This window comes from Felis catus, chromosome B1 (assembly GCF_018350175.1).
Source record: "Felis catus isolate Fca126 chromosome B1, F.catus_Fca126_mat1.0, whole genome shotgun sequence".
In the NCBI taxonomy this organism is placed as follows: Eukaryota; Metazoa; Chordata; class Mammalia; order Carnivora; family Felidae; genus Felis; species Felis catus.
This window is the reverse complement of record NC_058371.1, coordinates 195,544,705-195,558,979: the sequence shown is the minus strand read 5'-3', so window position 1 is coordinate 195,558,979 and position 14,275 is coordinate 195,544,705. Positions and strand designations below refer to the sequence as shown.

The following is a 14,275-nucleotide window of genomic DNA, read 5'->3' as shown; positions in this document are numbered from 1 at the left end:
TTCCTAAAAGTAGGATCCATGATATATTTGCCTAGAAAGCAGCCATGTGCTCACAGAAAGAACTTACTACTTTATGGACTGTTATAATGAAGTTTGCTGCTGCCTTTCTATGTTGCTTAACTTAAAGGTATTTCAAATTAGGGAGAAAGCAAAACATATGTAGAAGCACACACAGACTTGAAAGCATCCTAAAGAATCACCTAATTTAGCCTAATTACCTAATTACTTCTTTAAAAGTGATTATCAGATCAAATACAGACCACATAACATTTTTTTCATTTTTTATTTCTTTCCATTGTCAGCAATATATCTCTTTTACAGTCTACAGCAGTTAATCTCTACCCTTCCCTGAATGATAATGAGAATATATTTTCACAGTAGCAACTGGTGACATTTCAATAAATCAATGTGCTGCAGTGATACCTAAATAAAAGCTTATTTCACTATAATGATGCTTCCAGGCTTCCCTCAAGTCAGGTGGTTACTTGCAGTTAATGATCTGTGACATACCACACAAGTAGTCCTAAAAAGACTTATTATCCACTGCGTGTGCAACAATATTTGCTTTATGGATGGCTAAATGAATGAAGACATTCAATGTAACTGTAAAAGTAAAATCAAAAGAAAACGTACAAGTAACATGTTTTCTTTAAGTAAAAGGGCTGTGACCGTTTTCCATTAATACTTAACCTTTTGCTGGAGCAGTGCAACCACATATAATGCTCAAATCCATAAAGCCCAAGAGCTGTTCTGGGTTAATGCTAATTAACTGCCCCCAATCAAAAGAGCAGTAACTTTCCAAAAATGTGAGATCATCAGCCTCTATTGTTGACACCAAAGTCATATCACAAAGCTTAATGAACAATAAAAGAGACAAATATGCTTTGTATATAAGAATCTTTTAATCGAATTTCTATAAACCTGTACAATCCAAACATGTCAAGAAAAGAATTATTATGCTGCACACAAATTTGCTAATCTCAAACAATACTCCATCCTTCATGGCTGCCAGACGTTGCAAGCATTCACATGTTTACCATTTATAATTTTATTTCATTCACTAGACTCGGCTTTTGTCCACCATATGTCCACTGTGGATTAACTATTCCCTTAGGTACAATTAAGGCCTTTCCATTTGTTGTAAGAAGAGCTAAGTATGAAGGACACGGCCAGAAATAACATTTATACCTCCACCAAAAACAGAAGCACATTGAAACTCAAACGATGGTTTATGCAGCATCTTTTTTTTTATTAGACATATGTCTACATACCAAAATAAACTTGAGATAAAATTCATGGCAACTATACACCAGCTTTCACCATTGAGATTAGATATCAAAATCGTATCACCTCCACCGAGTTTAAATAATTTTTCAGAAAAATGTGTTTCTAAAATAGAAGCTAAATGAAGACTGGCTTCCAAATATTAATTATAACTGAAATTTTAATCACTATGTATTTCAGAGACATTTCACATGATTTTTAATGGTCTTGACTTTTAAATCCTTAAAGTAAAAAATTATATGTACTTAGCAATACTTCCTCCCATTATCCATAATTAGAAGACAGAATTTGAGGACACAGTGGGAGACACAATAATGACAACTAACACACATAGCACCTGTTACATACAGGCATTGGTTCTGGGAGCTTTATATAAATAAGTCTTGCAACAACCTCCCTGTAAATTACTCCCACTTAACAGATGAGAAAATCGAGCTACAAAGAAGTGAGTACCTTACCATGGTCAACAATTAATAAGTGAGCCCATATCTGAACTTAAGTGGTCTTACTTAGAAGTCTGTGCCCTTAACCACTGTATGGACAATATTAACGTGCCAGACGCACTATAAAGTAAATATCTATAAGGGAAAATACAATTTCTCATCTTTTTTAAACTAAAATTTTGTGTGAAAATTAAGAGATTAATTAAAGTTAGGAGTTTGGTTTTCAAAAGAACTACATGTGTAACGTAGCAGGTGTCTTGCCTGGTCTGATGTGATAGTGACTCATAAGCATGAAATGAGTCTGTCATTATTAAACTCCTCTTCTGATTCAAAAACCTGGGCTCAGCATTACACAAAAGCTAGAAGAACAGTATTATTTTCACTTTATCATCTCAAAAAGTCCATAGTTCCGTTTTTCACTGAGGTAGAGAATGAATACTTTTCAAGTCATTCATAACAAGTATCTACTGAGCACTTCGGGTGTTCGGGGACTAAGCTAGATAGATACTAGAGAGACAGCCGTGAACAAAGCAGTCTCTGCCTTCATGGAGCTTCAATTACAGAACACCTGGATAACTGCAAAGGGGGTAGGGGGGGAAACGTGTATTCGAAAAAAAGGTGACTTTTTCAGAAGAATCTCAGAGTTTAAAAAGCAAGAAATAGCTAATAATTATTAAAATCAAGCAAGAAACTACCTAGCATTCTGTCCTACTCCTATTTGTTCATGTCTCTCAACCCTCTAAGATGAGTTTAAGATTTGGGAAAGTCCTCACAAACCCCTCATGTTCTACTTTTTCACTAAATCAGAATCAGTGCAATAGACTGAAGATTAAGGAGTGGAGCTGACTCATTCAAAATTATATCTAAAAATAGAATCAGTGCTAAAACAACAAAAGAAGACGTAAGACGCGCTTAATCATCAAGTGTTTGCACACATACCTCCATGTCTGTCTCTCTCCTCCCATAAACACAAAACATGCTGTCATCTCTCCCATCCTTTAAAAACAACACCAAAGAGTTCGGACCCACATTCCCTCCAGCTGCTGCCCCATGTGTCAATTCCCTTGTAGACTGGCATTACATATACATGTTGCTTCTATTCGTCGTCTACAATTCATTGTCTTCCTGTCTCTCCCCAACTCACTATACTCAGCTCTCACCCCCACCACTCCGATGAATCCATTTGCCAAGGTGATCACCAATCACTTCAGCCTGCTTAATCTAATAACCATTCTTAGAGCTCACCTGTTGATCACTCCCTTCTTAAAACACCTTCACATGTGGCTTCCAGGATACTTCACTCTCAGACTTTCCTCGTACCTCCACTAGCCACATGCCAATTCCTCTGCTGATCTCTCTTTATTTCCCCAAGCTTTAAAACATGGCTGTAACCCAAGGATTAATCTCTGTAATTCTTCCCTTTTTATACTCACTCCTATGTAAAGTTCATCCAGTCTCAAGGATTTAAATATCATCAATATGCTGTTGACTCCCAGACTTTTATCTCTAGACCTTCTCTTGCCTCTGAACTCCGGACTCATATATCCAACTACCTATTAAGTAGCTCCACAGAGATGCTTAATAGAAGTACCTCACACTTAACATGTCCAAAAGGAAACTTGAGATCCTCACCCAAATCTGTTCTTCCTGCACTCAATTTCTGACGTCAGTAACCTGAACTTCAGCATTCCAAACGCCTAGGCCAAAACTCTTGGCATTATCTTGCCTCCTCTCCTCTACTCCACAGCCAACCTATGAGAAAATCCATCACCTGTCCCTTCAAAATATATCCAGAAACCAACTCATTTTCTCCACCACTTGCACTGCTGTAACCCTAGTCTATGCCACCATTACTTCTCACCTGAAATATGTCCAGTCTCCTATCTGTTTACTTTGTTTCCATTCTTACCCACTGTAGTAAATTCTCAAAACAAGAACTGCAGTGATCCTTTCAAGTTAAATCACTTCACTCTGCTGAAATCCCTCAGTGGGTTTCCATCTCACACACAGTAAAAGTTGAAGCCCTGACAATGGCCTACAAAGCTGTTCCTGATTTGTCCTCTTCCTAGATCCTTCCCTCTTTATATCTAATGTCATGTCCTACACTATTCTTTTGCTGACTATTCCCTACTAATTGCTACCTACCTACACACACACACACACACACACACACACACACACACACACACACCCCTCTTTATAGCTCCTAGGGAGAAAAAACAAAATCAAAAAACAAAATACTACCTCAGGGCTCTGTTCCTACTCTTCCTCCTACTTGGAAAAATCTTTTTTTTTTTTTTTTAAGTTCTTTTCTTTTTTTCTGAGAGAGAGAGAATGAGAGAGAGAGAGAAAGAGAGAGAACGTAAGCAGGGGAGGAGCAGAGAAAGAGGGAGACACAGAATCTGAAGCAGGCTCCAGGCTCCAAGTTTTCAGCACAGAGCCTGACGCGGGGCTCAAACTCAAGAGCCATGAGATCATTACCTGAGCCAAAGTCGGACACCCAACCGAATGAGCCACCCAGGAGCCGTGGAAACTCTTCATCCAAATATCTACATGGCACTGTCTCTTCCTTTATCTCTTTGTTCAAATGTCATCTTCTCAAACTTTCCTTGCTACCATATTTAAAATCTTAACACCCTCTTCCAAGTCTTCCTTTTTCTCCCTTTCCTGCTTTGTCTATGCAAAACTTACCATCATTTAACATATTATATATTTTCTGATTTACTTATTTACTATCTTCTTCTACTGGAACCAGGCTAGATGATGGCAAAAAAGTTTGTCTCTTCATTTCTGTATCCCTAACACCTAGACAGGTATGGGCTCAATCACTAACTTTTAAATGAAATGAATGAAAGAAGACATAAGAAAGCAAAAAAAAAGGAAATACATGCTGAATTGCTCTATTTATACTGCAAAACTACACATTCATGTGAAATTTGAGAAAATGTCATAGAATATAAAAAATAATTAAATCTAACTTCAAGAACAATTTTAAATTAAGAAGAAATGCTATTTTTAGAGCCCCCCAAACACTCCAAAGTTGACCATAGTTCCAGGGTGTGCTTGGCAAGTAGTAAGAAGTCAATAAATCTTAGCTAGATTTATTATTGTTATTATTAGGTATGGGCACTTATCCATGTATCAAGAAAATAGATGCTTAATAATCTAACAAGTGAATAAAATGACCTAAGAAACCATCTCTGCAAAGATAAGAAGACAGTGTTTACAATACACATAAAGTTAAAATTAAACTCTCTTAAAATTATATGGCAGGGGGGCACCTGGGTGGCTCAGTCAGTTCAGTGTCCAACTTCAGCTCAGGTCATGATCTCGCGGTCCGTGAGTTCGAGCCCCGCGTTGGGCTCTGGGCTGATGTCTCTGAGCCTGGAGCCTGCTTCAGATTCTGTGTCTCCCTCTCTCTCTGGCCCTCCCCCGTTCATGCTCTGTCTCTCTCTGTCTCAAAAATAAATAAACGTTTAAAAAAAAAATTATATGGCAGGGATGCCCGGGTGGCTCAGTCGATTAAGCATCCTACTCTTCATTTCGGATCAGGTCATGATCTCATGGCTCATGAGTTCAAGCCCCACATTGGGCTCTGCACTAACAAGTGGGAGGGCCTGCTTGGGATTCTCTCTCTCTCCCTGTCTCTCTTTCTCTGTGCCTCGCTTCTGCTCGCTTGTATGTGAGTGCTCTCTCTCTCAAAATAAATAAACATTAAACAAATTATAAAAAAATATATATGGCAGTAAATATGTTCAATTAAGCAGACTTATTACTGGACATGTTTGGGTCATTGTATTTTAGGAATGGAAGGTGCTTATGATTACCGAGTATAATCCTTCATTTTATACATGAGGATGATCCTAAGTGATTAGGTAAACTGCCCAAGGTGACATAACCAGATAAAATGACAGCCCTAGCACAGAAGCTAAAGTTTTCTGATCCTCCCTATAAATGTTCCTTTAATCTGTATTGGATTTGTTCCTCAATCACTGCAAATAAATTTAAATTAGTAAAGGGACTTAAATTACATTAGTGAAAATTTTAAATCTTTTCACAAAATCTGTTTTTATACCAATAAAAGTTTAATTTATACATTTTACAATGCTATATATTTTTTAACTTTTAATAGATTAAAATTAAGTTTAATATTTTATGTCTTCTAATTTTTAAAATCAGAGATTCATCATAAAAGAAATAAAAAGTAAAGTGGATGATCCTTTCTTTAGCATTTAATAAACTCTATCATGACAAGAAGATGGACAGAAATCATATAAACCGATTGTTATAACATATACAATGCTTACATAATTGCCCCAAACAAAGCAAAACCACAGAAATCTTAATACTTCTCAGGCTAAGGAAATTACAATACTGTCAAGTGGTTTGAAGTAGACTATCTAAAAAAAAGTTACTCTGAAATGACATAGTAACATCACTGCAACAATTGTCAGGTGAAAATGATTTTTGATTAGTATTATGAAAAAGCACTCATCTGACATTTTGTTCCCCAATAATTACGAGTCCTAAAACCAGTCTGAATGCAAGCTTATGCATTTGAGGAAACAACTCCACCAATTAAACTGGAAATACTATCAAAATGTTCTGAAAGTTCAGCAGAAGTGTGAAGTATCATGTAAAAGAATAGTTTTAAGAGCACGTATTAGGGGCACCTGGGTGGCTCAGTTGGTTAAGCATCCAACTCTTGATTTCGGCCTAGGTCTTCATCTCACAGTTTGTTAGATCAAGTCCTGTGTCAGGCAATGGGCTGTCAACACAGGGATTCTCTCTCTCCCTCTCTCTGCCCCTTCCCTGCTCACTCTCAGTACACAAAATACTGATGCTGTCACTATCAGAATCAGATGCAATCAGCACCTACTAGCAAATAACCATAGCTCTAGTTAAACAAATGTACATATAGAGAGGGGGAAAAAAAAAAGAAGAAGCAATAGAAACAAAAATATAAAGTCCATCTGAAAAAGACACTTGGATCTGATACTTTGGGATTACTATTCCCAGAACAAAAAAGTATTAAAACAAATGGGCAAAGAGGTGGAATGTTTTAATTCATAATGTATAAACAGAATGAATTTTTCAAATCTTCAAGAGTTTTGATTCATGCTTTATAAATTACAAATTCTCTTAAGCAAACTGATAATAATGACTCACTCGTTCACTTTGTTATAATACTGTAGATGGTAAATTTTACAGAAGTTGATACGAACTCTTCAACTTAGGAATCAGAGTAAATGTCACCTACCTCACAGTTTCCTATTTCTACTCTCCAGATAAAATAAGGATTTTTGAAGACTCAAAAAGTCACAGTATAGGCAAGCACTTTCATGTAAATTCCCATGAAACTTTTCAAGCCGGATGCATAACCATTTCTTCACACTCCTCTATCACTAAAAATAATCTTTAAAAAAATTGTCATAATTTTATTGAGGGTATCAGTTAAATTTTCCAACCTGAAATGTACTTGTTTTACTAATACATTTCCATTGAGTTCAGGGAACACAACTACAGAGTACATTAAAATGTGACCTTTGAACCTCGCAGTGTAACACATCACTTCCTGGGCAGAGATAGTACTCCAAGAACAATCAATCACTGTTAAGAAGAATATACACTCAACGTTGTTAATTAGTGTTGATGCACTCTTCTCGATGCCCTCATCTGTCATGAAGATTGTTTAAAAATCTGAGTTATTAGTCTTTATTTGGGAAAGGATCTGGTTAATATCTTTAAGAGCAGAAATCATTCATCTATCCACTCTATCTTGGAGCGTGATAATTCCTACCCCCAATACAAGTTACTGATAACCACCACCCCTCCACTGACTAAGAAACTATAAATCAGGAAGAGGGCAGCTTCTATGCAACCCCTGTTAATTTCTGTTTACAATCTATCCAACCGAGAATGTTAGCTAGTCAGGGGAGAAACTAGCTGATGGATCAGATAGTAGGAAAACATAACAGCTTAAAGATAGAAAATAACAAAATGACAAATTAAAATGCCATGTGCTTATAACAACATGGATTGAATTTAAAATTAATTCAAAAAAAATGAATATTCCTGAATGTTCATTTAATTTCAATGTGAACCTTTCCTGAAACACTGAAAGAAACATGAAAACTGTTACTTCAATGCAGATGGTTTTTGAAATTAAACAAAAAAATTAAAAATAAATAAGTCAAAAGTGTAGGTTTTCTATCATTACATAAAGGTCACTTTCGGAAAAAGCAAAATTCTTAATTCTTTTGTATTCATTTAACCTAAAGTCATGATATAAAATCTATGACATTTTATCTTGAACATAATCCAGCATAATATAACTTCAGAATATTTCCTAAGAAACTCTCTGACATTATTCACCAAAGTGGAATTCAGTAGGCCAGCCGGGCCTGAAGGCCATCTAATAGATTCCCTGTATCTACGTATGTATTTTTCCTCATTAAGAAAACCATTTGCCCTTAATAACACATCCCAGGCCATAAACACTTCTAATTCCAACAGAGGCTTCATGAAAAGGCTTTTATTCATTCATTCAGTATTCACTCATTCAGGCACTATTCTAAGCGATGAGGTCCCTATGCTTCATTGAGCTTAGATTTTAGCAGGGAAAGACAGACAGGAAACAAACAAGAAACATCAGGTGGCACTGAGGTGACACAGAGAAGTGAAACAGAATGTCCTGAGACAAAGGGACTACATGGCTCGTTTACACTGAGTGGTCAAGAAAAGCAACTCTGAGGAGGTGACACCTAAGATGTGATCCAAATGATAAAATGGAGCCAATCAAGTAAAGACCAGAAAAGTATTTCAAGCAGAAGAAACCCTATGATACAAATTAACTTGGAATGTTAAAGTAGAGGAAAAAATACAAGTGTGTCTTAGCACAGAGTGGGCAAGGGAACACACAGATGAAGTCTAAGAGGCAAGTAGGAGCCAGATCACCTAGTGTCTGGTAAACCTGGATGAAGAGTTAAGGTTTCATTTTAGGTGTGATGAGAAAGCACTAGAAGAGGCATACCATGATTTGCCATTAGAGAACTGGATAGTACGAGAGCAGAGCTAGAAGCAGGAGGGACAGTTAGGAAGCTACTGCAGTATTCGTGTGTGAGGTGATGGTTCAGTGTTAGGCCATGGCCAGGTGCACCTGTAATAAGCCCATAAAGTGGACATGAATGGAAAACCCCCAGGTTCTGCAGTGTAGGCTCTGGTCAAGTGGGAAACCAAGACTTTCAAAACCAGGAAACCAGGTATCAGACCTGGTAAAGATGGCTCTGTGAATTGCAGAAATTGCCTTTAGATGGTAATACAATTGTTTCCAGGTGCCTATCAGTCATCTCCCCCCACATCGGGCTACAGACATGATCAAACTTCAACAGAACGTCTGTAAAATACACAGAATAAACAGCTGACTTACCCTCTTTCCCATTTTGGAAAAGACCTAGCAGGAATTTATATTTACCTTGCTAGGAAAAAGTAGGGCCTTCCATGAAGATTTGGACATAATTGTATTTATTAATCCCAACAACCAAACAGAGCAAAAGAAAGGCAGTCAAGTTTTTAGAAAACTTAAAGTCAGCTAAAAAAAAAAAAAAAAAAAAAAGGGAAAAAAAAACAACCTCAAAAAACTAAGAGTAAGGTTAACAGGCCCTTTCACTACTTAAAAGCACTCTAGCTCAAACTTTGTGCAAATTAACAATGACTAACTGAATACACATAAATGGCACTCAAGAGTGTTTGCTGAACTGAATCGCCCTACCCATCTTATGGTACAAGAAGTATCAATCTAAAAAAAAAAAAAAAAGGAGGGAGGGCGCCTGGGTGGCTCAATCAGTTAAGCATCAGACTCTTAATTTTGGCTCAGGTCATGATCTCACGGTTCATGAGTTCAAGTTCCACGTCGGGCTCTGCACTTTCAGTGCAGAGTGCTAGGGACTCTCTCTCTGCCCCCACCCTGTTTGCCTCTCTTTCTTAAAATACATAAACTTAAAAAAAATTTTTTTAAGAAATAAATGAGGCATAAGATAGTGACAAAGGAATTCTCTAGGAACCATTTCCTCCAGGCCACTTTTGTAAGATGTCTGTTTCAGCTGTACTAATTTGTAATTTGTGATCACTCAAATTGAAGCTATAGTTAGTGTTTTTTAAAGGCTATTATGATTAATAATAATAATGATGATAATAGTTACTGAGCATTTACAGTATACAGACCTCCTGCTAAGCACTTTCCATGTAAATCTCAATCTTTAACCTTATCAGACAGAAACTACTATCTTTACCTGCAGATGAGGAAACTGAGGTATAAAGATATAAAGTAACCTATCTGATGTCACACTGCTGTTAAGTGAAAAAACCCGGCCTTGTAAAAGCAGTCTCTAAATTCAAAGTCCTATGATCTTAACCATGACTCAATACTTCATTTAAAGTCTTCTATACTACAAAAAAAATCACTAACTAGTGTCTTACAGCCTTTCAGAATATGGAAAAAAATAAACTTGTTTTAAGTATTATACACTGAAATAGTTTAGTCATTACTAATTCTATTTCATTAAAGCAAATCTCTTCCTCTACTGGCAACTTCATTAACCTACTCTAGTTACTGTTTATATTTAAACATAATAAAACACAATTTTTAGTAAAAATAAACCTGTAATTCATCCTTACCTAAGAGTATCCTCATTCTTCAGTCCAAATTTCAGTTTACTATATTTTCATAAAAACACAAACAATTTTAGGGGCACCTGGGTGGCTCAGTCAGTTAATCGTCCGACTTCAGCTCAGGTCATGATCTCAGGGTTCATGAGTTTGAGCCTCACATCGAGCCCTGCGCTGACAGCTCAGAGCCTGGAGCCTGCTTCAGATTCTGTGTTTCTCTCTGTCTGTCTCTCTCAAAAATAAACAAACGTAAAAAGAAAGGAAGGAAGGAAGGAAGGAAGGAAGGAAGGAAGGAAGGAAGGAAGGAAGGAAGGAAGGAAGGAAGAAAGGAAGGGTCTCCTAAAATGAAAAGCTGCACTCAGAAATAGAAGGTAAGGTCACCAAAACTTATGATTTCTAAAGGGGAATTTCAATGAATTGAAAAGCATCAGATTCACTCAATTAGAATTATTTACGGAACAGAAAAGTAAAATTCACCTAAAACTTAAAAAAAAACTGTACCCAAGGCATCCATTTCATGATATGTAATACTATTTTTCTAGACACTATTATAAAATTTGTATTTTTAACTCTTCAGAGAAATGATATCCACACCTGTTTTGTAATGGTTTTAAAGTAAGGCTTGGATTTATTAAATGTTCATCTAAGTGTGCAAAACCACATAATGAAGAAATCTTGGTTTAGTCCTTCAGGAAGTACTATTTCCTAAATAATTACAGACCAAAAAAACGCACTATACTTTTAAAGACCTTTGGAGAAGATAATTCTCTTGGTAGTATACTTGGGTATTGGTTTAACAACGCTTGTAGTCAGGAAACTCTTCCTGACCTAAATCCTCCATGGTATAATTTAAATTCATTTTCTCTTTTTGTGACCTCAAATAGTTGTAGAAGATTAGGTCATATTATAATATTTTATATATTTAAAAACCCTTATTAAGGTCTCTTTTTCCAGGTAACTGCACTGCAGGACTATGAACCAACAGTCCTGTACAAAATTCAGCCTTATAATTTTATATGCTGTATATAATAGCCCAGCTGACAGATCTCAAAAATTATCCACCCTTTTCACCACGCACGACTCCTCCCCCAATACACTCTTTCTCAAAAAACAAAACAACACAAGAAATTATCTGTACTTTAGAACTAATCTCAAAATTTAGAGAGACGTTTGCGAGAAACAGGAGCAAGGAACCACACACCCAAAACTCCACCCGACGCTGCTCTCTTCCCTACAACGGGCGATCATTTAATGAAATCTCTCCCTCAAAATCTCTGGGGCAGAGCTGAAGCTGCAGTGCAATATCATAAAATCTGCAGCTGTGTTGCTGTTCTTAATAGTCCGTGCTGCTTCCTTAGACCACAGGAAGCCAAAACACACACTGTCAGAACAGAACTTACCTTAACGGGAATCGGCCAAAGCAGCAGGGCAGTGAGATCAAGCATCAGAACTGTCACTGAAAAGATCGTATATATCCATGCAAACTTTCTCTTCAAGCAATTTACTTACTCCAGGAAAGCTGTATCTTTTATGTTTCTACACATCAAAATTTGTTTAGACTAAATAAATTTGTAAAGACTAAAGGATAGGCAGATAAACAACGATACAGAAAGAAGCATTAATGACTTACTTTTATTGCCCACCAAGGCAACCAGCGGCTGAGTCTCTGACTCCTCGCTCACTTTCTTCACCACAGAATACCAATCTTCTAAATTCTCAAAGCTTTGATAATTTGTAATATCATATACCAACAGGATTCCCTGTCACAAAAGAGTTACAGAACTTTTTGTAAGATACCTGGCATAGACGTGGTGAGCTACCACAAATACGAAAAAATCCTATCATGGGTGAAAAGGCTGCAAAGGTCTACAATCCTGCCTGTTACTTTCATGAGGTCAAACATGTAAACCTTCCAGTAAATAACCATCTGCTGCTGCTCTTTCTAAATATTTTCAAAAATGAGATTCCATGACATCCCTTGATAGTCAATTTTAGTGTTTAACACAATTTTCTTTAAATGAAGTAAGTCGATTTCCTCTTTTGGTCCTCTGTGCATTTGGAGAACAACACTGGGGTATCCTCCTTGTAATAACCCTTCATGTACTTGAAGATAGTTAAGTGACTCCTTTACCATCTCCTTTCCAGAATAAACAAACTCAATTCCTTAAACTTGCCTCAAAGGACCTATTTTCTATCCCTTTAATCATAGTTGTTGGGTTCTTCCCAGGACACACTACATACAGTTTTTTGACATCCTCTTTAAAATGAGCAATGTAAAACTGGACATGATACTGTAATAAGAGCCTGAACAAAGCCAAATATAACAGAGGGATTGCTTCCTGCCTCTTATATATCATATTCCTTTTAATATATCCCATTATTTTGTGTGGGAAGGAGAAGTATGTACACACACAAAAATAACAGTGCCACATTCTTGATTCTCATCCAGTTCGTGGTCAAACACTTAATACAAAGCTCTGCATATAGTCTAAGTCTGGACCCTAATAGCATTTACGTCTCCTCCTTCTTAGGATATAATCACAAACTTTTACTACATTTTTGTACCTACTATCCATCTAGACGTATATTTAGATCTTTTCATCAGTCCTTACAATAATCATCTAATGCTGCTAACTCTTATTCTCATTTTACTAATAAGGAGAGGCTACAATAACGAAGGTCAACCATACTTAGGTCACATACCACTACCACTAGGGTAGGTGAGGAAGCCAGATCTGAATCAAGGGCTGTGTGAATATAAAGTCTACTCATGCATTCTATAAGCATTTGTCTGCCAACTATATGCCAAGCATTGTGCTGGGTCCTAAGGATATAAATTCCAAACCTCAAGAAACTCAGTCTTGCAGCCAGGCACATAAACAGACAAGTATAGAACACAAAAGTAATGACCAGTGATATGCTGGTAAATGTTAATAAACTGGCTAGCGCCGTGGTGGGGGTCGGAAAGGGTAGAGTGTTATTTGTCTCATTTGCCTATTTCTGTGGTATAAATACTCCCCTGTGGCCATTTTCAAGCTATCAATGTCACTTCACTCAACAAAGCTGGGTAGGACATCGCCAGATTGCATCTGAACCATACAGGTACATTAGACATCAATAATTTCAAGAACATACTTAAGAAAATATCTGGTAAAATGATTAGTAAGTGATGAATTTTGAGCATATATCTTCGTTTTTAATGCAATTGATGAGTTTATGTATTTTTAATCATGAATGTATTTGACGACTGGCTCACAAAAATTCCTGAAAATTTAACAACTGCCTTTCTCAAGCCAGAGAATAGCATACTACTATTATAACCTTCTAGGACCATGTTCTTTTATTAAATTACACTGGCCCCTAAGTCACTTAGCTCCTCTGGGTCTCAGGTTGTTTGCCTCTAAAATTAGATCACTGAAAGTAAATGGTCTCTAACATCCCTTCCAGTTTAAATATTCTATAATTTTTATGCAAAATCACTTGTCTGATTCATTTTGGTAGCTTAGACACTTCTTTCTGTCTTCCTAAATGCTTTGAAATAATGCCGAGCAATAGAATTATTTGAAATAATCAGCACAAGCCCACTTTTCTTATTAAGAATAACGCCCCAGAACTGGCCTCTGAAGAAAACTAATCTTCAGTACTCATTTTGGCAGCACGTATAGAGAGGAAGAGAGGAAGAAAGGAAGCTAATCTTCAAACGACTGACTCCACCTTCAGTTGACTCGAATGATACCACATATTGTGTTGAAGGAGCTCTGCCCTGAAAGTCAGATCGCCGCTGGACTGCAGTCTTGGCCTGGCCCTACCATCCACTGATCTTGAGCAATGCTTCTGTAATCTACCTTCATGACAGCTGCCATGTCTAAGCGATTATGGGA

The 14,275-nt window shown here is 36.9% G+C and overlaps 1 protein-coding gene across 8 annotated transcripts in view; it reads right to left on the bottom strand.

Annotated features, from left to right (window-relative positions):
• RAB28 (RAB28, member RAS oncogene family) overlaps window positions 1-14,275 on the bottom strand; it is a 96,758-nt gene that overhangs the window by 62,480 nt on the left and 20,003 nt on the right. For all 8 annotated transcript variants that reach the window (XM_019829743.3, XM_006931212.5, XM_006931211.4 and 5 more), the window contains exon 4: window positions 12,025-12,154. In XM_019829743.3, the coding sequence (XP_019685302.2) occupies window positions 12,025-12,154 (130 nt within the window). The remainder of the gene's footprint in view (window positions 1-12,024; window positions 12,155-14,275) is intronic.